At 41.4% G+C, this 26,985-nt stretch overlaps 1 protein-coding gene across 1 annotated transcript in view; it reads left to right on the forward strand.

Annotated features, from left to right (window-relative positions):
• Nucleotides 1-4,455: 4,455 nt before the first annotated feature.
• The window catches only part of LOC311003381 (RNA-binding Raly-like protein), a gene marked incomplete at its 5' end in the record, with an annotated part of 63,276 nt that continues 40,746 nt past the window's right edge, over nucleotides 4,456-26,985 (forward strand). Inside the window, one exon of the mRNA XM_083995121.1 lies at nucleotides 4,456-4,711. Within this exon, the coding sequence (XP_083851247.1) occupies nucleotides 4,456-4,711 (256 nt within the window). The remainder of the gene's footprint in view (nucleotides 4,712-26,985) is intronic.

The raw sequence follows: 26,985 nt of genomic DNA on the forward strand, positions 1-26,985 counted from the left end.
AAATAGAGGCATTGATTTACAAATAGAGGGATTTTTTTCTCTCTCTCAGTCATTTCCATTGCTTTCACAGGCACAGAGACACATTTTCAAGACAAGATATAAATGGAAGGAATTCATGACGCAGTTACTCCACCTCTGCGGTACATGGCAGCAACACCGGTGGAAATAGGTGTATGGGGCTACCTTTCTCTGTTCTGTCTCAGTGAGCAGCATCTCCTCCAGCCCTTTCCTCAGCCCCGTCAAGCTGCCTTGGCAACAATCAGAGCAGAGTGGCTGAGGCATGGCAAAGAGCAATGTACAGTGGTGGAGTGGTAGGAAATTACAAAAGGAATCAATTCAATGAGTTCCCTCCCTCCATGGAAAAATGTCTATAAATCAGGCAGGTGGCCAGACCCAAACAACAACCATTTAAGAGCCTGTCTACAAAAGCACAATGCATTACAGAGCCAGGAGAGCTCAGTAATATGGCTTCTACTGCTCTACAGTAAATCCCCTATATTTTTCACTCTACCACTGTCCCAACAGAGCCTTCCTGTCAACTGCACGACCTTGGTGCTTTTTCTGCTGACCTTATCCATATTTCTTTTTTTACTGGTATGAGATCAGATGCTTTTTTTGTACCATATTACAGACAGCAATGCCACAATGAGGACTTAACCGTCTTCTGCTCTTCACTGACAACAAAAAAAGCACTGTAGAAGCTGTAATCATTTTAACCCTTACATACTGTTCAAATGTGATACCTTCACAGTATGGTTCGGGTCAATTTTGACCCGGACCAAGAATTCCCTCATAGTAAGTGTCTATATTGAATTTTAAACTGCAGATCTATTTAGAATGTTTAAATGGCCTATGACACAAAAAATAATCTATGATTAAGTGTTTCAGAGAGCAGGGAGAGTGCATTTTTTAAGTTTTACAACACTCGTTTTTGGAGAAAAACATCTACTACACATAAAATCCATAATGATTTAAATATATTTCATTTAATTTTAAAATGGCATAAACATTGTGGAACTGTTGGAATTCATAGTATGACCATGTTTAACCATTGCAACCATTAGGTGCTATATGTTATACGAAATGCTATATCATAAGAAATCCATCCATCCATTTTCTTCCGCTTCATCCATAATTATCAATATTAATTCAACATTTACCACTTAGAACACATTAAACATTAGAAACATTAAATAATAAAATGCCTCCTATAAAAAAAATGCACTCTCCCTGCTTTATATATAATATGGTTTTCTTCGGCATCATCTTCCTGCTCTGACACATCCGCCACCAAATCACTATCAACCTCCTCCTTTTGGAAGAGCGGGTTTGGAACACCAGGTCGTCATTTTTTCCTCTAAAAGCAGTTTGCAGACTGCATTTCTGGGATGACGCCCTTTCTTTGTGCTTTTCCATGATTACAAATGTCAAGTCCTCAGAACAATTATTTTGCCAATTACGCTACCGGTGCCCATCACTTCCTGTGTTGTTTTCCCATGTTTCCCATCGTGACGCTATCACTTCATGGGATGCGAGGCTTAATGGGGGTTGTAAATAAACTAAGACGCAAGGTCAGCAGGAAAACCACTGATGGAATACATTAGTGTCCTGCTCTAAAGAAAACAACAGAGAAGACAACATGAAATATAACAGTAGAGAGCGGTAAAAGGCCTCCATGACTGTTACCCACTCCTGATTTATCTGCCAAGAGAGGCAATCTAACCCTTCTCTGCTGATTTGTCATGTTCCCCGTGACCTGTCCACAGACATGAGCATGGCGTGGTGTGTCAGGTTGTGGGTTTAAACAACCATCATGCGGTCATTGTGGAGCTCATTTGAGTTCACACATGTATTTGTGTGTGTGTATCTCTGCCACATTAATTTTCAGTGTCTGCTGCTGATAAATGTCAAGGTCACTTGAGAGATGGCGAGCAGTAGTTTATCCCCCCCTCAGAGACAACACACACACACAGATGCAGTACTGTAAACAGCAAACACATAACAGCCATGAATCATCGTGCACCTGTGGTGGGTGTGGAATAATTACAGCGGAGTCAATAGCATTAGACTTTTTAGATGATGTAATGTTAAAAACATGTGCTGCCAAGTGAAATAATATGGGTTTATCCATGAATGAGCAGCTGGATGTGTATATATCTGCCCTGTAAATTAAAGGGCTGCTCCCATGTTTCCGGATGACTGGTCACTTTCCTCCTTCATCTACTGTAGGTGCAGCACAAAGTGACCTTACAGTGAAATGTAACCATCCCTCTATTTCAGCTTCACATGCTCTCACTGTATATTCGACATAATCGCATGCCATGCTATAATTAGCTGAACAAACCTGTTATAGCATAGCACTTCACACTGGGACTGCATCATGTAATTGCGAAGATGCCAGAGCATAATAATAACATCATGTCAATGGCCTCTTGCAGTGGAAAATTAAGTTAGGAATAAAGGAAGAAAAAGACTTCCACTGATAAAATACGTAAGTGATTGTGTGTGCGCACACAATATTCCAGCAACATCAGTGTTACCTTGGTTACTAATCCTGTTTACTGAGGATTGGATCCATTATTCAGGTTCTTCGTCTCAAAGCTGAATAGTTGTTATCACCATGTGTCAGGGACAGAGACTCAGAGGAGGCAAATATTGAATATTCAGTATTTTCTTCACAATATTTCACAGTATTTAATGCACTAAGTGTAATCCCTTTTGGAATATAAACTGTAATGAAAACCTGGATTTCTACAGCTATAAAAATGAAATCATGTGCTTTCACTAAAAAGAAAATCAATTTTAAAAAGCAATGAGACATGTGAGATGTATTCATCTCTGTACCTATCTTTCTATCTATGACAATTAATTGAATATAAAAAAAACTTAAAATTGCTCCGTAGTGCATCCTTTCCTTGGGTATGTGCCACTGATTCTGCACCAAATCATCCTTCATAAAAAATAACATCCAAGTGATGAATGGGTCACTTAGAAATGATTTCAGGAGAGCTCTACAAAAGCTGAGGCTAATATGCGCTGATAACTTGACAGCACAAAAAGTCTGAATAAAACTGCAACATGAATTACAGCCTACGCATTCTGTGATCCGTGAAACGGCACACAAAGCATTAGGGATGCAACAATATGGGTATTGAGATAGCAAAAGCTTTTCCCACTGATAGCCACTGTATTTGGTTTCCTCACAAAACAGACAAAACTGCTGCAACATTCACATATTGTTGCTGTTTCTAATTCTCCCACTCAGCCATACAGTGGTAGCCTCTTAACCATGCAAAGAAAACCTGTCTTAGCAGTTGACTGGCCAGTACAGAGAGTAAATCATCACCAACTAAAGCCTTCATCAACAATAAGTGCATTTCCATTAAAGGTGACTGATTTTTATCTTGTGTTTTGTTAAACCAAAAAGGGTTCAATGTTAGGCATAAAATCAAAAATCAAAATAATAATAATAAATAAACTTGTTAATATGAAATGCTATTTCATCACTTTTATTGTCCTTTCCAGGAGTCCATTTGTTTTTATGTCAAATGTTGTTTTTTTTTTTTTTTACCAGTAACAGTTTTATTCCATTGTCACATTTTATTTCATTCTTAGTTTTCACAACAACAGTTTGTCACCATTTTTTGACCCCTCACTTTTAACGTTATCACACATGCCCAGCCTCTGAGTTTATGGACTGCAAGCTACAGTAGCAAACTACCTGTCGGCTGGAGAATTACAATTCTCTGAGACAGCTTTTAAAATCACAACACTGCCTAACACTTATTTAAACAGCTAATCCAAGTTCACAAACCACCATTGGTAGTTAGCAAGGTAGGTAAGTAACAGATGGAGTCTCATAAAGGTCGCTTAGCAACCTTAAAAATGTTGACCTTTTTTTTTTTCTTTTTGCAAAATTGTGAAGTTTTAAGGCCGTTGGTTTTAACAATTAGCTGTTGAGCTTAACCGAAACTCAATGGTTCTCATTAAAAGTTTGGTTTGCAGGGTCTCCATTGATTGTTTTCAGTACACAACCAATGAATCCTGGGATAAGCTGGACCATGAAGACTCCTAGATCCATCATTGTCTATGGAAAAGAAGGTTGCATTTGTAGCTACATATAACGGATCCTTAGAAATGGGACAGCCCAGTCATGCTGCTGTAGCTCAATTGGTCTTCAACAGCAGCTTCCCTTAAATGGAAAACAACAAAAGCTAGCTAATAAGGTAGCAGGCAGTTGATGAACCTGCTATAAGGCTCGGAACATGTGATAAAGCGAACGATAAAAAAAATACCATTTCATGATATTGAGTTGTAAAATTCGATTTTGTTTGTTCATTCATATGTTTATCTGTTTTGTAATGTCAGCAGAGTTAGCTGGAGTTGGCCTGTCCCAAAGCCTCTAAAGTCCTCTCCTTCCCTCTGTCTGTGTCCCAGGAGGGAAACTGGAGGAGAATGACTGGTAAAACCCAGACAAGCAACGTGACCAACAAGAATGACCCGCGCTCCCTCAACTCCAGAGTCTTTATTGGCAACCTCAACACAGCCATTGTCAAGAAGACCGATATAGAGGTCATCTTCGCCAAGTACGGCAAGATAGTGGGTTGTTCTGTGCACAAGGGTTACGCCTTCGTACAGTACTTGAACGAGAGGAACGCTCGGGCGGCCGTGGCAGGAGAGAATTCCCGGATCATCGCTGGACAGCCTCTTGGTGAGTTTTTACTCGTCGTTGTGTTTTGTGAGAAATCTGTTTGTTGCTGGCACTGCAGATGCAATTAGGACCCGATGAAGAGCCAGTAAGATACAGTCTACACCCCACTTCCCCAAAACTTTCCTCTCGAAATACAGAATATTTCGTTAAAGCCTTTGCTTTGCTTTGCTGGAGGAATGGATTGTCTCTCTTGGGAACACAAAATGCCTCGGGCATCTCTCAGACTTTTAGTTTAGAACCTCCCTTGGCTCCTAAATGCTGAAGTGTCTGTGTTTGTTGTCACGCTGTTCTGGAGAAAATCCCTGCAGAATCTGTTAACTGATCCACTAGTGAATGTAAGCACAGTTTGATGTGAACATTTACCAGGCTGCAACTTGCAAAAAAAAGTATGTCAAAGTTCTTGTGACACACTACTACTACAGAGCAGAATGTGTTAAGTGGCATGGGATGCAGCTGCAATTTGCTGTGCAAGCATTGATTTTCTAGCGCGCCTGCTCTTTGTAATGGCTTGTTTTTGTGAATGTTGACTGTAAAATGTTTTTTATTCACATTTATTTTGCTCATGGTTTTGAGGCAAAATATTTCTGGGATCGGAAGATGTGATTCATAAAGTACTTTTGCAGACAATCTGTAGAAATTTAGAGAAAAATGTTGTTTATATACAGTCAGTAGGTCTTCCTGTCTTACCTTACGCCCCCCAAGCTAACAAACAAAATTTAATGTGGAAACAGGTTTGTCTGTAGAGGGCATCGGGCCTCATCTTGTTAAAACATCTTACCCCAGGGAATGATTGTGAAGGCTCAGCAGATCATTCTGTTTTAAAACTTTACAGTGATGGTGATGGTACATGTTTTTGTTTCAACCAGGAGGCCGGGGTGCAGAGTGCAAATATCACTGGATGTCAGAATGCTGCAGAATGAAAAATGTCATCATGAGATGATCAAAGAGAGAATGGATTATTATGTAAATGTTAGATATGTGCAAAGTTTGGCCTCTCAGCTTTGACCTCAACAATTCCTCACATTCTGCACTGCGGGGATTAAGGAGTGACAATGTAGTATATTATCCACCTTTACTTTTTTGCTTAAATATCTTGTATTATTTTATGTTCTTCTTTGTGTGTGTGCTTTGTCTGGAACTCAAGGGATGTGTGAATCAATGTCCTGCTTAGAAGTAATCTGACTTCATGGAGTATGTCCATATGCAAACAAGGTGGACACAGTGGTGGAGGTTGAGGTGCCGTGGGACAGAATTTGTTTGGTGTCCCAAACTGAGAACATTAGGCACTGACTGTAGGGACTGGGGGGGTGACAATGATAACATTTCCCTCTAATGAATATACTATAGACTCAAATGGATTATTATGGGAATGTAGACCATGGTTGATATTTGGCATCTAGGCTCTGACCTCTCTTGCCACATGGATAAATCAAGCTCAGAACAGCAGAAATTGGGAGCGTGACATTTATAACTTTGCCCCCTAAGGAAGCATTGACTCAGAGTGCTGGACTCTGGGTAGAGGAGGGTTTTCGGATGCTTATAGTTTTTTGACCAGGCAACAAAGCTCTTCCAATCGGGTGAATGTAGAGTACAAACTGATTTGATCTTTGGTATCTAGGCCATCTGATTGCTCACCAAGTTGCCCCAGCAGGAAGTGGGCTCAACTTCCTGCCAATGGGATCATAGATGCAGAACTTAAAGGTGGACATCAGGATGGAGATAAAGGTGCAGCTGACTGGAACCTGTTTGAGTTTCACAACAACACATAGCTTAGCCAGGAGTTGAAATGGATTATAATGTGTGTGTAGCATATTTCCATATTTGGCATCTACTGTAGGCTCTGACCTCATCGCTCCAGATGCTCATTTAACAAGCTCAGCACAGCAGGGATTAGGAACTAATGGTGGTGATGTCCCCCAAAGGGAGCGGAAACTTGGACCTTGCAGACGGAGTCTATATGGTCAAGATGGAGAAAGCAGTGTTTTGTTTCAACTTGAAATTGTGGGCAAGGAAGTAAAGTGCAAATACCACAGTGTGACAGAATGTTACATTGTTAGAGCAGAGTAGAGCACGATGAAATTTCAGCCAGTAACATTTGGCATCTAAGCTTTGACCTCGTCCCACTCCACAGGGAGACACCAAGCTCGGTATTGAGGAGGGATGATAATAACTGTCCCCCCCTCAGGGAATTTAGACTTGGAATCTATAGGTGGATGCTGGGATGGGGTGGAGGTGCAGACTTGAGTTGACTGCCAGGAATAGCTTGCTTTATTCACATTTCAGCCATCGTGTTGGTATGAATACAGTGTCTCTCTCCACTGGTATTTCAGCAGGACACGTATTTATCAGCTCAGGTCCTCCGGCTTGAAAAATGATCTTTCTAACCGCTCATGCACCCTGCCACACCATTACACTGTTTCCTCAGGGCAGTTTTAGGGGTTAGGATTGGGACTGAAAGAGGAAAAAGTTTTATTCAAGATAATTAACACGAGTGAGGTAAACAATTCCAGTTAAGAGGCATTAGCCAAAATTATATTGCCCACACTTGTAAGTGCTTTGTTGATTAACATTAGCTGGAACTAACATAATTAATATTTGAAAACTGAATACTTGAAAACAGGAAATGCAGAGCTGAATCAAAGGTTGTTGTGTCTCCTCTGACTCAACAGGAAAAGTTATTGCTGTATCTTTTTTTTAGACTGCATTTAGCTAACACAGACATGTGTGACTACTGCGAGCAGAGCTGAGCCAGTCAAATTCATTATTTTGGTATTGTCCAATGTTGTCTAAGTCCTGCCAATTCATACTTGATATGTTTTCCCATAAAATCCAGAGAACCATCAGCCCCCCTTGCTTTGTTTAGTGTGGTGACACAATTGCAACAAACAAAGGCTCTTTCTTTTGCCATACTGGCCAGGTAATAACATTTGTTTTAATGGAAAGGCTGTTATCCCCCGACATTCTGTATTATATTAAACTGGAGGAGCTATGTATAGTGGTAGGAGGTCAGCTGACATATTGACATTGATATGGCAAAAAGAAAAACATCAAATCAATTGTCCAACTTAGAGACCCGTGTGGTTCCTTTAGTTTCCATTGGCTGCTTGCCACCTACGCCACCTCAGACAGGCCTCTTGGCTGCACAATTAACATATGATATTCCCTCTTAAACTGATTTATTTTGGATTTGATTTAACTTTCTGCATGTGTATTGATGATTCAGTTTCTGCATCACAATGATAAACAAGTCCATGTAATGATGTGATCCCTGTTTGCCTGATTAATAGAGGCTAATGGCTTTTTGTACTTTGGGGCTTTCATTAGTTTGATATTTGGCATTATGGATGTGGTAATCAGCGAATCAGCAGAAAAACACATCAGTTATTAAAACCCAGTCACAGCCAGGTCCGGCGCTATCGGTGATTTATTTGTGACTGCAAATCATTTGACTCTTGACACGTGATGGCTTGATTTAGGTTGGGTAAAGCAAACATAATCTAAAGAATTTTCATTACTCTGCCATTTCAGCACATCCTTAATTGACAATTAAGGACACCCTCAATCTCATCCAACCGAGCTGATGCTTTTCATATTAACATGGCAGGGAAATGAATCAGCAACGAAATGACTCGGAGTTGAGGAATGACCTCCACAAAGGATCCGTCTTTCTGTTCTGAAATGTCTCATTAAAAGCGTTATTACCTTGCGAGCTGATTACGCAGAGATCGCACCTGTAGATAACACAATCTGGCTGTGTTACTTGAGTAATTGCATTCATACATGTCGGTGTTTCAACAATCGCTGCCTCTGTTTACTGAACTCGTCCACCACCCACTTAAAAAAAGAAAGAAGCAGAACATGTTGTGGAGGCAGAGGTAGGCTACGTTTGAAAAGCATGCTTCTCTGCTGGCAGTGGTCACTGGAAAGGAGGTCAGTGGAATAATCACATCACACTGCGACTGCACAGATCCACTTGAGCTGCTCAGACACACTGCTGATGACTAATCTGTGCACTCAATGATAAACAGGGGTCAGAGGTCACAGTCACAACACAAGATAAGACTATCAGTGTGTGTGTAAGTGTGTAGGTGGAGGGGTATGTGTGTTTGAAAAACAGCTGATGAACAAATGCAAAGATTTTATAATAACACAGCTGGCAGCACCTTCCTCTCCTCGCCGCTGAGTGAAAAATGGATGCTCCATTACCCTATCAAATATGAATAGGAGTTCATGAGAATGCATCTAAGATCGTGAGCACAGCAATCATTACTAAATAACAGTGCATGTGACGCTACTCTGGATGGCATAAGTGCAGTATTTCTATAGGATTCAGAGTTACAAGCATGAAGATATTTCTTAAGATATTTTTTTTTTTTGAGAATCACTTCAGATGAATTGTGTTGATGTCGAATATTGAGTCTTACAGAGCAGACGTGGGGAATTTTTCCTTCTGTTGTCTCTCTCCATCTCTCTGAGGTGCTGAAACATAAAGGCAAGGCTGTGCCTCAATAAATACCTCAGTATGATATATTGAAAATAACCTAAGAGAACTATTATGGCAGCGCTAGACAGAAACGGTAGGAATTTTTTGGACATCAACCAAATGTTTTGGAAAAGCTGCTTCTTGAATATTATTAATACTGCCATTAATACAATTTATATCATCATTACCTTAATATGTGCCAAGTGCAGGTCACATTCGTATGCCCCACTTGGAAGAATACAGCAAAGAGATTCAGCATATTACTCATGTAGTTGTTTTGTGACACTGTCCATGGTGCTGAATCTGTATGGTAGTGGTTTACGAATATGAATACGAACACAAATTACTTTATTATAGTAATTCCCAAAAGGAATGTAATTGTATAATAGCAAGTAGTTTGCAATTATTTATCTGTGTGAACTACTCCCTAACCCTCCTATTTCCTCAAAGACACAATTTGTAAATCTTTGTAGAGATCCGTCAATCTAGTTTGTATCCCACTCTCGCCTATAATGTCAGCTGGGATTGGCTCCAACCCCCAAACTAAACAACACAACATGTCGGCTGTGTGGCTCTTTTACAAAGTGTATGAGACTCATTTAACGTAGCCCCCTGCAATGAATGCAAATGATGGTTGGTGTGGGTTGTCACTCATAGATGATCAGTATGAATATCAGCGGAACAGAAAACATGATCCCAGCAACCCTACTTAATACTGGCACTGTTGTGTCTCTGTCCGTGGTGCTGACATTGACTCAAACACTCAAGTACATGTATAGAGCACTATTTTAGTAGTTATTACACAAGTGTATCCCACCAGTATTTTATATTAGAATACAAAACTGTATGTAGGCTATTTAATTTCCTATATTAAATTGTGGGATTAAACTGAATTAACACAGATATTCTGATATGAATCATACCATTCAAACACTTCCCAGTAAAATGATTTAATGCTTCAGTTTTGTTTTCTTTGAAATGTCTTACCGCTACAATTGATTTCTAAAGACACACAAGTGTCAATTAGGTCTCTGCTCAGGTGAGGGATTTACAAGTGGCCTCACTTACAAATAATTACAGTTAACACTACAGTAATAATGGAAATCAGCCAGTAAGTATGATGTTGAGTCATTCTCCATTGATAATTAAAAAGCAGTAATGTACAAGCTTTTTAAACTAACAGCCGCCTGTGTTGGCAGTAACACTATAGTCCCATTACAATATGGATTCAAACTAGCACAGTGCTTTGGAGTGTACCCGATTGAGCAAAGTCTGTACATGTAATCAATCCCAAGAAAAGGTCTAATGAGCCAAAATGCTCAAAATGACCTGTGCAATCAATGCCTCGAGTGTGCACACTTGATATCTTAGGGTACAATTAATTTTGTGTGGCTGCACAATGTGTTCAAATCTTGGATTAAAATAAATGTGCAATATGTACACTGTAATTAGGCCACAGCACCACACTCACCACTTTGTCACCAAACTATTTTTAATTCCACTGACAATCACACAAGTAACGTGTTTTCTCCATCTGAGGCCAGCTGCTGTGTTGTTGCATAAGCCACGTTAAGTACAAATATTTCTATGTCTCACTTCTGTTGCCATGTGTTCCCTCCCCCTCCGGCTAGAAGCTGACATGGGGGACTTCCTCGTGACACGGTGACATGATGATTGCTGGCATCCATGCACCTCCGATGCATCTAAGCATTTTCCGTCTTCAACCCGCTGAGATCTATGCGCTGTATCTCCATGGCCCCGCACTTTAGTGGACTCAGTGGGCTGCCATGGAGACAAAGAGTGACAGATTTTTCCAGCTCTGAGCTGTCCCCTGCATGCCACAGGCCTTGTGTTAGTGCTGAGTCTCCAAATACATAGCTACACCACCCTGACAGCATACACCCCATATGTTTTGAAGGTTTTTAAAGGGATACGCCAACATTTTTTTTTTTCGTGTCTTGCCTCACTCCCGAGTCCATGACAAGCAGATAGACACCATCCTTTCGACTGTGCGTGCAGTAACAAGGGAGAGCCCATATCGCCTGTAATTAGCTTAGCTCAAACGCTGGAAGTGTATAGGTAGTGTTAGCCTGCCTCCACCTAAAGTCATCAGAGACGCTCTTCAGCAACTCTAAACGGAAACCGGTGGGCCGATCTTCATCTCAGAACTGACAAAACTCTCCGGTAAGGCATCTTGAGCGGTCAAATGCCGGTAACGGGACGAGATCGGTCAAAACGGAGGGTTCAAGCAAAGACGGTTTATTTTGGTTCAAGCTAGCTACATCGAGGGTAGGTTAGCTTCCTATTTCAAAGTAAAAGCACACATTTTATTGTTTATCGACAAATTAACGACACACTGCTGATCTAAATGGCTACTTTCTCGCCTAAAAATGTTTGAAATGTTGATAAAGTGATATATTTACAGAGTTTAGAGCTAAAATGAAATCAGCTTCTGACTGCTGATTTCGGCTTGGGGAGGCAGGCTAACACTATATGCACTTCCAGCGTTTGAGCTAAGCTAATTACAGGCGATACGGGCTCTATCTCCCTTGTTACTGCACACACAGTCGAAAGGATAGTGTCTATCTGCTTGTCATGGACTCGGGAGTGAGGCAAGACACGAAAACAAAATGTTGGTGTATCACTTTAAGGGTTACGATTGTATAAGACTCCTTTTATTTATCTGCACCAAACTTGAATCCATCCCTTCATGGGGTAAGATGAGGATCTATCGTTCCTTGTTTTTCTCATGTACATAGGTTGTTGTTTCAGCTACTCTTCATGTGCCACTGTGCGCTTGTGTGTGTCTGCCCGGAGGCAACAAATGCGTGATTGGCAGGTGGTGATTGAAGCTCTGGTGGAAAAGGACAATAACATCCTATATTTTTCTATGAGAGACCATGAATGAGGATACAAGCTGCTGTGCGACCCGGGGAGCACAGCAGAGGAGAGAGATCAGCAGAGAGAGGTTAATAGCAGAGAGAGGGCAAACTAACAACATCTCTGGAGAATCCGTCTGGTATAGCAGCACACCTGATAATCGCCCTTCTGTTGACTCCTCTTTTGAGTAGCCTGACCCTCCCAGAGGAGATCTGCATTCCTTTCCACCTGGAAGTTTCATGGTGAAGGTCCATCCCATCGCAATATTAATGACCACACTGAAGGATAATGTGTGATGGATCACCAATCATACTGCCTCCAAATGGCATTGGCAAGAGTTAGGCACATAAATAATAAAGTGATTTAGATGCAAAATCCATCCTAAGCGGATTACAAAGGCAGTGGCACTGCAATCAATCGTCATTTTGGGCCAACATGATGCATAGCAAGCAGCGCAGGACACAGAAACTAAACTGTGCCGGGAAGAGGGAGAAGACTGAGGAGGGACAGGTAGGAGGAGAATGTGCAGGGGGAGACTGCCTCAAGTGTGGCTGCAAGTCCAGATCCAGAAATCTGTTTAAATTCCATATCAGGATTTCTGGATCTGGACTTATTTGCAGCAACACTTTTTTTTCCCTTTAGAAAACTGACAAAACGCAGTTGTATCATTGCTTTGTTTGGAATATTTAGATTTGACTTTAATGTCATAAAAGCTTTCCATTTTCTCAAAGGACCTAAACAACTGGTGATTTTGGGCCGTCCCAGAAAAATGTTTACAACCGTGTCTTTGTGAAACCTTTTCATGTGGATCCACTGTAGGAAGGTTTGTTTTGATCCACCGACAGCCAGTTTAGAGCTTCACGGATAAAACAAATCTATGCAGCAGGTTATTATTATTATATTATGGGCCATGGTTATGTAATATAGTTTGACAACATCCAGCGGCTGTAGTTCTTATAATAGCATCTAAGATCCAGAGACATGATAGAACAAGGGACAAAGTCCACATAGGAGGAGGGTGTGGTGGATGGAGGGTCAACAGAACGCAGGAATATGACACAGGAGAGGTGGTATTCAATTTGCACATGGAAAAGCTTTTTATGTTGTATCTGTTATCTGTGAATGCTGTACAAAGTTAACCATGTTGTTATAACTGTTGCCATGGCAAAGATTGTCTTATGTCCACACAGTGTCAACTTTAAAGGGATACACCAACATATTTTTTTTTCGTTTCTTGCCTCACTCCCGAGTCCATGACAAGCAGATAGACATCATCCTTTTGACTGTGTGTGCGGTAACAAGGGAGATACGGGCAGAGCTGGTGCACCACTAATTAGCTTAGCTCAAACGCTGGAAGTGCATAGGTAGTGTTAGCCTGCCTCTTACCCAAGCCGAAATCAGCAGTCAGAAGCCTTAAACTCGACATTTCAAACATATTTAGGCGAGAAAGTAGCCATTTAGATCAACAGTTTAGAGTTGCTGAAGAGTTTCTCTGATGACTTTAGGTGGAGGCAGGCTAACACTACCTATGCACTTCCAGCGTTTGAGCTAAGCTAATTAGCGGTGCGCCAGCTCTGCCAATATCTCCCTTGTTACTGCACGCACAGTCGAAAGGATGGTGTCTATCTGCTTGTCATGGACTCGGGAGTGAGGCAAGACATGAAAAAAAATGTTGGTGTATCCCTTTAAACCACACACTTTTGCTAAACCAAACTACGTTGTGACCATTTATTGCTGTAAGCATCCATTTGTGTTGGTATACTCCTCATTGCATCCGTTTTTATTGTAATTATGACAAACAACATTAACAGGACTCTTTTGTCTGCTAAACTATCAACATTCCCATCAGCCTATATTAGTCTTGATTACATAATGACCACATGCTAATGTGCTAAACAAGGACACTAAAGCTTGTACTTTCCAAAAACATTTGCATTTCCAATGTGAGTATGTTACTGTAGCATGCTGACAGTCTTCAGTGGGCCAGTCTTGCACAGATGATATACAATTACTGCACTTTGGATGTCGTAAATCATAGTTTGGTGTAAATCTGGCAGATTTCAAATCTCAAAAATCACCACTTTGCACTGTCTTGATGTCAAACAGAATGTAAAAAAAAAAAAAAAAATCTTCAAAGGCATTCAGATAAAACGTGTCACTCACATAGATAAAGATGAAGCTGTCAATCAAAATGCAAGTACATGGCAACACCCCGTCAAAGAGCGCAGGTAACTCCGTGAATACATTGAATATCACAGGCTTTACAAAATAAAAACCCGAGGGGGGAATTTTCTTTTCTTTTAAATCTCTCCAAACTGATCCTCCTCCTGCATCTCCTCCACCTGGCTGCTGTAATTCTCTCCATCATTCACCATTAGTATTCACAGGCTTGCTCTCACTTGAACATTTGCATAGATAATTCCAACTATGTCTACAATAACTGCACAGCTCAGTAACTTTATTTTGAGAGCCAGGTTCAGAGGCATGAACGGGCATGAGTGAGAGGCCTTGTGGGTATTGCAGTATGCAAGTAGATGGGCCAATTCCCCCTGATTCACTGGCCTGAACCATGCCAAAGCTAACCCCATAAGGCCCCCTCTGTGTCTTTGATGTCCCTGTGTTTGCTGTGAGAGTATTCAGTGAGTCAGAGTATGTGTGTATGTGGGGTATGCAGACGTTTGGAAATGCATGTGAAATATGTACCTCTTCATTTAGAAAAAGCATTTTAAGCTAAACACAAATTATAGTATAAATATAGCATTCCTCTTTTCCTTCCTCGTCTTAGTCACTCCTTCTCTCTCATTTTATATCTCTTCTCGTCCTTGTGGGTGATTAGAATGCACCCTGGTCGTCCGTCTCCTCCCTCATTAGTCACACTTGGAGAGACTGGGCTGGACGTTGAATGCACAGTTGGCCTGACCCGGCCGGCGTTCGACAAAAAACATCCATAACGCCAGGTACAGAGCAGCATGCAGACTCACTCACAGTCATACCATAACAACAGGAATACGGCCAAGCCTGGGGATTTATCTGAGCCGTAATGTATTCAGAATATAAGAGCATGTCTCTTTTGTGGAAACAATACTGAAGAAATTTAAAAGATTGTCATTGTGCACTTAATAGGCTTTAATAAAGCCACCAGGAAAACCAGGAAAGCACATTTCCCCGGCTGCCAGGATCTCCCTCTGTCTCTCTGTCTGTCCCTCGCTCTAGCCCTCCCTCTCTCTCTCTCTCTCTCTCTCTCTCTTCCTCTTTCATACATACTGACAAATGCTTTAGTGGGGCATGAGCCACAGTGTGGACAAAGTGAGATGGATTACTGTGTGGATTTTGGCAGGGGAAACTGCAGCTAATTCTCTGATTAGAAACCTGGGTTCAGAAGGCAGAGAAACACTGAGCTGTGAATCAGAGTCAGAGCGCAGGGCTCAGTGGGCTCCAAAAAGCTCTCTCTTTCTCTTTCTCCCTCTCTCTCTCTGTGTGGGCATACGTGTGTGTGCGTGTGTGTGGGCAGGCATGTGTGTGGTGGTAGGGCAGTAGATGGATCGGCTCATTTACTCATTCGAATCAGAAATCAAGCTTGTTTTATGCATTTGATGTGTATTTTTTTTGTCTTTTATGCGCAGGTATTTGTGTTTCAGTTGATAATAATGGCCTCTCACGTTTTTTGAAGCTTAATTTCTTTCATCTCCGCCACAGAGCAAAAGGCCGGCAAATATTCTTTTTAAAAATCACACTCATGCATGATTCAGGGCAGCGTGCTGGTTGTCTGGCAGGTTGCATATTTGATCCTCGTGCAACAGCCGATGTGTCAAAGTTCCCCTGAGCAAAACAAAGAAAGCTGCTTCCTCAGCACGAGCAAGAAATAAAGAAATAAAGAAAAGTAATATCCACTCCATAACGGTCAGATATTCCAGTATGTATCCACAGGATGCAATCATGAATAAATGTAAACAAAAGTAAATTACAGAGAGGTTATTGCTTCCAATTTTGATTGACAGTACGTGACATTTGAAGTTTTTATTTGGCTTGTGAAATATCAATCCTGTTTTTCAATTATGATTATGTAGGATGCTATTTATATCTCGGACATATTTTTCATCAATAAATGTGTGTAAATGTGGCAGAAAAAAATATGTATGGATAGATCAAGCCAGACTGACAGATTTTGCTCTCTTCATTACTTCTCTGAGTTTACATGGCAACTCATGTAGCAATACAACCCATTGTAATTTGATTTGTTCATTTCAATTAAAATGGTGTTCCTTTAAAAGTTCCTCCACAGTATGTCTCTGGGCGTAAATTAAATAAAAAACCAGCAGGAAAAACAGAAAATCTTGCATAATCTCCCACAGATGAAAGGCTGCTAATTAGAAACACAATCAAAGTCTGCTTGATACAAACAGGACTGGTGCTGTTTTTTTTATGTATTTTCTTTCTTTCTTTTTTTAGTATTGCATCACGTTGCAATAAAACACAAATGGCAGAAAGACTGTTGTTTGGGTTTATAAAAAATTTGCTCTAAAATTATATATTATGAACAATATAAATATTTTGTCATTTAGTGTAATGATAAATGATTGGTTATTTCAAGCCCAGTCACAGCAGATGTTATCTCAAGGCACTTCTCAAACAGTGCAGATTTAAAGTGTGCTTTTTACAGAGTTGATTGCAGAGAAGTGCTCGCTTGTCGTGGGAAAGAAAAACTTGCTTTGAAGAGGCAGAAACAGCAGAACCAGAACCAAGCAGAAGCAAAAACCATGAGCCAACCTCTGGGGCTGGGGGAATGAAGCCAACATGAAAGTGCTAAAAAACTGCAGTTCTTCCAACAGCCGCTTGAGGCTGGCTTCAACAAATCCTCACAAACTCGACTTCACCAGCAGAATGAAACTCTTTCATCTCTATAGCTTATTTTCTCCTGCACTACAATTGTACAGGGATGAGTTTTCATACAACTCACCAATTTGATTTTTTATTATGGAGCAAGGTGCCACTTTGAGTGACAGGTGGATGAGTGTGTGCTTGTCACAAACTGGCATGCACAAAGCTGCGCACGCCACACCTCTGCCCATTTTTGGATTAGCCAGGAGGTAGGCGGAGTTAAGAAGTGCCAAGAGGAGAGTGATTCATAACCGCTTTTCAGAAACTCCTGAGTGACATCACCTTGGCTACGTCCATCTTTACATAGCGTCTGTGAATAGAAGCAGACTTTCGGTTGGTTGGACATCTGCCTCAATCGATTCAGAGTAGAGAGAAAGGGAGACCAGGAGCAAGGAACACCATGCAATAAAAATAAGACGGATAGTAACATAGTATAGTATAGTCTTTACTCGCACCTTCAAGACCACATTATAATACACTAACTCTTGAATCCATCTCCATAGTTTTCTTAGTCAGTGTACTACTACCATTGATTGGTTAGTTTAGTAACATGTGACCTAGAGACAGGAAGTGTTGTACTTGTGAGATGGAATGGAGATGTCTCCATTCATTTTCTTTTTAAAGGGATAGTTCAACATTTTGGCAAATTGGCCCATTGCCATAATCCCTATAGTTTTAGGAGTAGGTTCGATACCTTTAATTGTCGGTGCAAACTGTTTTTAGAGCGGCGGAAAAGAGCCGCAAGCTGTTCAGAGCTACGCTACGGAGCCTAATGGGATTTCTTGGATTACCTCATGCATCAAACTCATCAAATACACAATACAACAACTCCAAAACGCTGTCGTGGACAAGTTGTGACCTGCACATTCACCACGCTATGAGATAATAACGGAACATTACGAAATGGAGTTGTTTTAGAGGTAAATGCAGAGACTACTTGCCGGAAAACTGCCCCTGACGGGCATGAATTTACCTCTAAAACAACTCTGTCTCGTAACGTTCCATTATTATCTCAAATCGTGGTGAATGTTCAGGTCACAACTTGTCCACAACAGCGTTATGGAGTTGTTGGATTGTGTATTTGATGAGTTTGATGAGGGAAACCAAGAAATCCCATTAGCCTCCGTAGCGTAGCTCTGAGCAGCTCACGGCTCTGCTCTGCCGTTCTAAAAACTATCCCTTTAACTAAGAGTGATTCAAACCAACACATATGGGATGTTTATGTTACAGTAATAATGCAGATGATCGTGATACTTTTTTTATGATCATAGGCGATATATTTTCATGCAGCCCTACTTTAATCTGACATATGGTAGTAAAATGATTAATTCCTGTCTTCACCTCCGATCATGTCAGGAGTTGACGTATAACACCGATGCTGGCGTGAGTCAGTAGCAGAATCCATCTTCATATCTTCCAGCTGACCAGCCAGCCACCTCCGAGTCTGAGGCCACATTTGTTTCTTTTAGCTGACAGGATGGATCCTTGAAGCTCCTGTCCTTCTCTCTGAGCCGATAGCACTCTGTAAACAAACTGCCGGGAGACAAACGCTCCGAGACGAACAGTGGGGACGCTGAGAAACAGGATTAGCTCAGAGCCTTAACAAGCATCCTGGCTACGATGTGTTCATTCATTAATATTTACATCCATCTACAGAGAAAGAGAGAGAGAGAAAGAGAAAGAGAGGGAGGGAGGCAGTCGGGGGAAGTGGCTTTGGACCACTGAAGGAGAACAGATAATTGTTCTCTGTGCATAATCAAAGATGCTTGTTTACTCCAGAGAGTTTAGGTTCACGTTTAGGGCGTGCTGATGCAAACAGGATGGGCTTGAATTAGAGCTGGACTTTCATATTAAGTAAAAAAAAAAAAAAAAAAAAAAGTAACAGCAGATAGATATGCATGCTGGCAGACTGCCTGTTGTGATTAGACAACATATTTGGAATGAGCAATTTAACCAAAGAGGCTTGTCTTCGCTCTGCAAAAGTCTGTGCGATGTGTATCAAGAGTAATAAGCCTTTTGTGTAGGATTAGTGTTCTTACAGGCGCTCTACTTGTGCATGCTGGGAGATAATACTTCAATGAGACAACTGTGTGTTTGTGCCAGGTGTGCAGCCTTGCGATGACAGAGACCACTGCAGTGCGACCTTTACACGGAGCGTCAGCTAAACAGACAGACAGACCTTCAGAACAGACTTGATACAGACACCACCACATCACACAACCCACCCCTGAATGGAAAACCTGCCCTTTAACACTCCATAATAATTGATCCAGTCAGTCATGTCTGCGTCTTAATTCCAGCCGTAATTGTCGACGCGCACCTCGGGCTGAATGACAAAAGAGAAATCCAGGCGATAAAAGGTGACGTATTGTGTGAGTAATGGTTCGTGACTTGTGATTACACATGCAGTGATAATTACCGCGACCCCCCAGAGGCGTTTTTTCTGCGGACCGTGTGTGCTCACAGGGCTCTGCAGCGTAACCCCTCTGACTCCCCCCCGCTTAGTGTGCGAATTAAGAATCACTGTGACAGACTCACTGGGGGAGTTCTGCCCCCCCCCTCCTGAATGAAGACGGACAGTATAAACAAAATAACATTAAAAAACAGCCCATAACCTCGCCCGGAGCGATGAGCTGCTCTCTCATGTGTTTACTTTGCCTCTCACATTTCCTTATTTGACTTTGCATTTATTCCCACCCCCCTCACCCCCAACCCATTCGCCCCCTCTCACGCTTGTTTGCCTCCACCTCTTCCTCATTCCTCCATCCTCTTACTCACAAGGCGTCCGCACCAATTACGCCGCAAAAAGCTGTGGGGCCTCTGTGACTCACAGCCGGAGCAAGGCACACCCGGCCTCGAGCCCCCCAACTGTCCAGTAAAGGTCACGTCCAGCATGATGGCGGTTAACTACGTAGGCCTAACTCGCGTTTATTGCAGTCAACACAAGCAGTAACTCCTCTGACACCGTCCAGACACAGTTTACAGTCAGGCCACCATCGTCCTGGAGGTAGCTGGGCAAAGCATCTGCTGCATTATCCTAATATTATTTTACAGCCATTTTCTCCACTTCAATCTCACTTATCTCAAAGCTTAAAATGTCTTTTCTCAAACTCAGCTTCTTCTCCTTTATCTGTCTTCTCCTTCTTTGTGACTGCCATAGATTTAATTAGGGAAATCAGCGGCGTGATAATGACCTCTACCTGAATTGACCTCATTGTGGAAAGTGTCCCGAATATTTTTGCATATTCAGTGTTAAGATTTGATTAAGACTCTGAACTTGCCCATGCCTCACTACTCGATGAATATACTGGCTTTGGATGAAGAGTTGATTTGTCAAAAGCCACAAGCGATACTTAAATAAGAGGAGGAGCGCACTGTGCTGAGGCTGACAGGATGATGACCAAACATCCATTGCAGCTGTTGAGGGGAACGGAAGCAGAACACACAGCTGTCTGCTCCGTGTCTCCGAGGAAAAATTGACAAACGCGAGCTGTATACAGACAGGGAGGGGGGGAGGGGGGGTTTGTCTTCAATAGACAGCAGCTGCTTGTGCATTCCTGACCTTGACAACTCCTTATGGCTTGTTCGCATATGCTCATTAGCCTGTAGCCTTGGTGGAGAAGAACTGAGTGGCAAACAAGTTGAGGGACTAGTGGTCAGATAAAAAAGCAAGAGCATTTTGCAGTTTGCAAGAATAGTATGACGATGACTAGAATCCAAATGCAATATGTAATAGATGGATAAAGAACGGCTTTAAGCAGGATTGTTGTCTACCAGTGTAATCCCACATTATGTGGATTCAGGACCAAGGTCTTATGTTCTCAGGGTCTAATGTGTGAACATAGATATTTGGGCCTTTGCAGCTGATGAGTTCTGGGACTTGGAGTGCTTGAGTTGTAAAGTGTGTCGGAGTCTTTCTCAGTTGCCTACCTGTGTGACAGCATTATTAATGAGCTGTGTCTGTATTTATGCACCTCATCTAACCAGTGAAGATGGGCTGCCTTCATTACTTTGAGTTGCGGGAGCCGTCCTGTCAAATGAAATTTGAGCCTCAGCCAAGACGAGAGCTTGTTATAACAAAAGGGGAAATTCATCAAGTGTTCATTTGGTTGGAAATGATGGGTCAAGACAGCGTCGTCCTCGTCTCCTCGTGCGTGGAAGCGAAGTGGAGATCATGGACTCGGGAGTGGGAGTGCATCAGAGAAGATGGTCTTTCACTCTGTGGTCACTGAGCACCACACAGTGGTACACAGCTGTTATTACCACCTGTGACTGACATCAGCAATATGCAACCAGGAGACACACGCATATAAAACACTGTTTCACTGAGACAATTCATTTATTTTCGTCGATTGTCAGAGGATCAGGGAGAAACTGTTGCTCATGTGTCACTATGTGTGCTGTCAGATGTGACACACATCAAACAGAGGTGTGGAGTGGAGATTATGATTATCTTTACAAAGGTTTAATATGATTATACATTTATGGCTGTTTAAACTTTATTTTTCTGATCAGTCTCAGTTGACATTTACAGAAGCTGGTCGGAGTAAACCTACATAAAGCTTCAGGACATATTTTCATTATGTATGTTTTTGTTTCGTACAGTATCAAGGAATTTTTTTAAAGTCCCACTCCCGCGACCCTTTTCGGTCATTTTAAAACCAGCTCATTAGCAATGCACCTCTGGAGGGTGGGCGGAGACTGCGCTGCTCTGCACCCGCCCAGCCACCTCCTCGCACCCCACCCCCCGCTCACTGACAGCTGGACATTGTACAATTACAGATTCAGCACATTTAGCGTAAAACTCCACACTGGGATTCGATCCCAGACTGGAACATAGTCCCTGCTCATGGTGCAAGCAGCTCTACCAGGTGAGCTATACCTGCTATACCTTGACAGCTACACAGAGCTGTCAAGCCTTTCACCTCTGAGCCAGATGCAGAGCGGGGCGTGAGCTTGTAGCACTAGTGCCCTCCCCTGGAGCTGTGACACGTCAACCCCAGTCTCCCTGAAACTGCCAGTTTGCGTCTGCCATTGGTTCACAGCAGTTTGAAGGCAGAAAAACTCAGAAATGCAATTTTGCACTTCCTTTTCTGCTGATATGTCCTCTAACATCAGAAAAATGCCACAGGAACATGTGAAAAGCTCAAAAAACACGATTTTCACGGGAGTGGGTCTTTAAGCATTTCCTTCAAAGCTCTGTTTGAGATTTACTAATCCATAACTGTGTATGTGACACCTTAATGATTTTTTTTTTTTGAATGACTTTTTGTGACTGATCTGAGGAGAACCTCTCACACATGACTGTTTAAATCATCAGATTGAAATTAAGAAATAAGGTAAAACTAAAAGACATTTCAAATTTAAAGCAGAAGTAAGCGGAATGTTTGTGTTAATATAAGTCTTAAATAGTTATATCTTCTGACAGCAATCACTTATATAGAGTGTTTGGTCTGAAACACGGGTCTGTCAGTCACTCTGCTCTGTTGTAAGCCGAGGAGAAAACTTTCCTTGTATCCTACAACCTTTATCCAATGAGGAGAGAGAACGGCATAAAGGGGCGGTCCTCTCTGTGTGTGCAGCCAAGGGATGCGCGTGAATGTGGTGACGTAGGGACTAGGACGGTGACTGCTAACTCCATCGGCTTACAGGAAGTTAGCCAAAACGACAGGATCGCTTACTGCTTTAATGTTAGTTTCAACAGTCACTGTTGTTATCTTAGCTCCACTACTTCAGCCACTATTACTGTACAGTAGTTTAGCGTTTAGCATGTAGCCCTTTCAGTATTTGCCACAGTGCCCATAATGGCTGATGTTATGCAGCAGTTACACAGTCTGACTCAGAGAGCAGGGCTTAGGGCTACTGGACGTGCAATGTGTCAATACGAGTCGTCAGACAGTCTGTGGAGGTATTTATGTGATTGATTGACAGAAACACATACACAGACACACACACACACACACACACACACCCTTAACCGCTAAACGCTTCAGAAAAACGCCTCCAGCAACGGCGGCTATTCGTATGTGTATATATAGTGGAAAAAATTAATGTATGCTGTTTGATCTTGTGGCCAGGTTGTGTTAACGCAACCACTCAGCACTGACCATCACAGATCAGTGCTGCTCTGTGTGAAGTGTAGAAACAGTATAAGTGAAACAGCCTTCCAGTGCAGTTCAGTTCTAAACTGAAGAACATTACTTCCAAAGGGGACTTTGTCTTGTAAAAATCTTTACTTCAGTGAATCTAATAACCTGCCATTCATCATCCTCGGTGCATTAATCCCTCCCACTGTTCTTTAAGTGCCACCTTATAGCTCGTGGCAAAGCAAACTTCTTAATCCCACATGCTGTAGGTGGAATCAGAAATGAAGTGAAATCCATCAGCCTTGTTTCTTTTTTCTTTAACTTCTTTGGTTGAAGTCATTCAGTGGGCGCTGGTTCAGTCATTGTGGCTCCATTACACCCAGGAGAAATTACTGTCTTTGTATTGGGTTTTTCTAACCCTTGTCACCCTGTGTGGTTTGTATTATCTCTGCTGACTGGGTGAAGGGCCGTGGCACTGATAGCGTCTGAGCTGAATTAGATTTGGCAGCCTTTAATGCCTGTATGAATAGCAATCGCGACTAGTTCAACATTTGAATACTCCTTAATGTGATTCTTTGCACTCTGCTGACCCTGACAGATGGAGGGAAAAAGAGAGAGAGAGAGAGAGAAGTAAGAGAGACAAACGAGGAGAGTGAGAGAAGGAGAGAAGGAGGGAGTGGGGAGGGGAAATAAGTAAAAGGAAGGAAGTAGGAAGGAGGGATGATGCAGACTAGAGCCTAAATAAAAACCAAATGAGGTCTTAACTTGAGAGGCCTGATGAATGTGAATCATGTGAATGGATTCATCTATATGATTAAATGAGGGCACATTAAAGAAGAGGGTGAGAACAGTTCATTTATTTCCAAGCCTTACAACATAATCCCTCAATTTAAAACAGAATTTAGTCGAGTTCAAAGTCACAGATAGTATTTCTATTCAGAACAGGATCAAGTTTTACTTCAGATTTTTTAACATGTCATTCCCACAGTTTGGATAAAAGCAGCTAGCATTAAAATCATGTTATAATCAAAATTAACTCATTTATTAGGACAATTTTAGACTTTTTGAATACAGAGTGTAACATCTGTCTAAGGGGTCTCAAGTGTTGTGGGATCATGGGAGTTGTTGTCTTTATCATTACTGCAATCAGCTTCTCCCGGATTGGATTCCTCCAGTTTCAGTGATGAGGTTTTGCGGGAGATGAATTATCCACAGTGATCTCCACCTCTACAATTCAAATGGATTTACTGATTACAACTGGCAAAACACTGAATAAAGTCATTTCATATTAAGAGTCAGTACTTTCTGTCTGCTGAATAACAATCACGAGATGTATACAGTAGGAGCTGATACTGCTACAGTACCTTTGTTGTAATCGTCCGTGATGATCCATGCGTTCAGGGTGTTTGTAACAGCTGGTTTGTCCACAGAAGTGTCCCTTTGTCCATGACGAATGGACCGGGAGATTAAAACTATATAGTCAACTTTGACTGGTTATCATAGGCATGCAATGGACATATGACCTCGCAGACAGGTGACCGCACTGTGATGCTCATGAAAAGATAATTCCTGATACTGTACATTTGGGATTATGTTATACACAACTAAGGTCTACTTAGTTCATTTTAGACATTAAAATGTAGAAATGGACCACATTCACTTTAAAAGAGAGACTGGGAGCAAATTCCTGATTACCAAATTTTATTTACCTTCTCTACTTGCGGGCTATAACCTAGTTTCCTTCCAAAGTTCAAAGACATGTTCCCCACTGGTTTGAAAATGTTTTTTTCTGTCTGTGTTTTGGTTCTGTAAATAAACTGTCAGACAGTTTTTCCCTACCTTTGGCCCAGGGTTTGCTGGTATAGGCTCCAGGCCCCAGATGTTTGTTCATTTCACCAAAGAAAAACAGGGAATAAGATGAAGTTGAATCACTGCTAAAAAAAAAAAATAGAATTTAATGTGTAGTGCTCCTGTAGTTTTAGACAGGAATGCTACACACTAAATGCTCACAATTACGTCTTTAAATATAAAATATTTAACAAGTGACAAATATGGTATGAGGCATGCTGCAAACCCATCGCTGTATATGAAGAAAAGAGCCCCAAATGACACTGAATAAAAGTGAATAAACAAGTGAATGAGCAATTTTACTTAAAGTGAATAAAAATAAATATAAATCCCTATCATTCAATAGAATATTGTCAAATACAAATAATTTGTTCAACTCAGATTGTAAATCCAGATTTATTTTTTACACTAAATGAGGACTTTTTGTCACCCAGCTTTTACATTGAATGTATATTTAATTTTAATTTATTGGTTTATTTGAGAGGGACAGTGCAACACTGATCAAGTGAGCCAGAGTTAGCCAGTAAGGCTAGTTTTCATCTGTTGTCCCTGGCCATATGTTATACAGGGAACCTAAGAACCAAAAGAAACAATTAAGCAATGCATTAAAATACATCTGAAATTACACATCGATTTACCTAAAAGCTCATACTAACAAATAGGACATGTACATAACAGAAGGCAGGCGACACATAGCAACACTGGCATGCAGACATAACATGCAGACAGAAAAAGAAAAGTAGATACATATAGTACAGAGAATAAATATAGCTATGACATACCGTAAGCACAAATAGTAACAGACATTAAAAAGCAGAACATGCAATGACAAACATAGGGAAACAGCACGAACAATGGCAAGCATTGGAAAACAGGACATGGACATATACAGAATATAATAAGATATATACATAATATATAAGACAGTGACATGACAAAGCATAATGTGGTTCACATGATTAGTGGGTACATGATTGATTATTGATTAACCACTGCCTTAAGTATATTAGAATGAATATTATGAAAGTAATAGGATGAATGATCACAGCAGTATCACAGCAGATCTCACAGTTGTCTTACTAAGATGATGTAAAGTGACCCACTGACACTGATTATAAGATACATCCAAGGGAGGTTTGTTCAAATACAGGGCTTAATCAGCTCAACAGGGAAATGTGGATTCATATAAAATCCCCAGAGCTGCTTCCATATGATGTGTTTGACATTTAAAGTCTGTAGAGAAGCTCTGGTATATAATCATATCATACAGTCTGTTTGTTTGATGTTCAGTATATAGAGAATCCACTAACTAAGCCGCTAATATAGGAGCATCATCAGTGAAATCTATTTTTAGTGTTGAGGTTGATGTTCCAGCTGTCAGCTCTCAGCTCTTGCTGTCATACTGTGTGCTCTCCACTAGAGTGTGCAATTTCCCTTCCCCAGGTTTGATGCTCTCAGCACTTGAACCAAAGGGATGCTGCTCTTGTTAAAAACCTGTGGAGACATTTCCTGTGGTTTTCTCTCACAGACACTCATGTACTGTTAGCGATGTGTGTTGGGTAGGGTGTGTGTTTTCTCCTTGTGAAACTCTTAGCAGTGATTTTGAAGTATTTCCACAGCAGTTTTTCCTCTGAGTATAAGGTAGACCTTGAGCACAGTTGCTCCTTTGAGTATATGCAAGACTAATTTACATGTGGAAACTTGGAGGGGGGACGTGAGAAAGTCACGAAATGACTTGGAATCTTTTTTTTGCATTTGTGTCTTTTTTTTCAAGCTGGTCTGGCGAATGGGACCAAATCCAACCAAATGAGGCGGTGAGGGTTTGTAAGCATAGTATCAGCAACGAGAGACGATTCACTGTCACAGACTGCTAAGCAGTTGCGGCGGTTGACACATTAGATAGGTTTGCAATTACTCAGTGCCAAAAGCAGTGGCTGTCTAATGAGCTGAGAGAGGCTTAAGTCATAGGCCAATGAGATGTGATGGCTTGAGCAGATTTATATCCATCATGTAGAAAATCTTCCCCCAGGGCAGCCGCTTTATCCCCTCCATCTCAGCTATAAATGAGGATCATTTGTTAACAGGGAGTCTGTTTCAAA

The sequence above is a fragment of the Trachurus trachurus genome (assembly GCF_905171665.1).
Source record: "Trachurus trachurus genome assembly, chromosome: 20".
Classification (NCBI taxonomy): domain Eukaryota; kingdom Metazoa; phylum Chordata; class Actinopteri; order Carangiformes; family Carangidae; genus Trachurus; species Trachurus trachurus.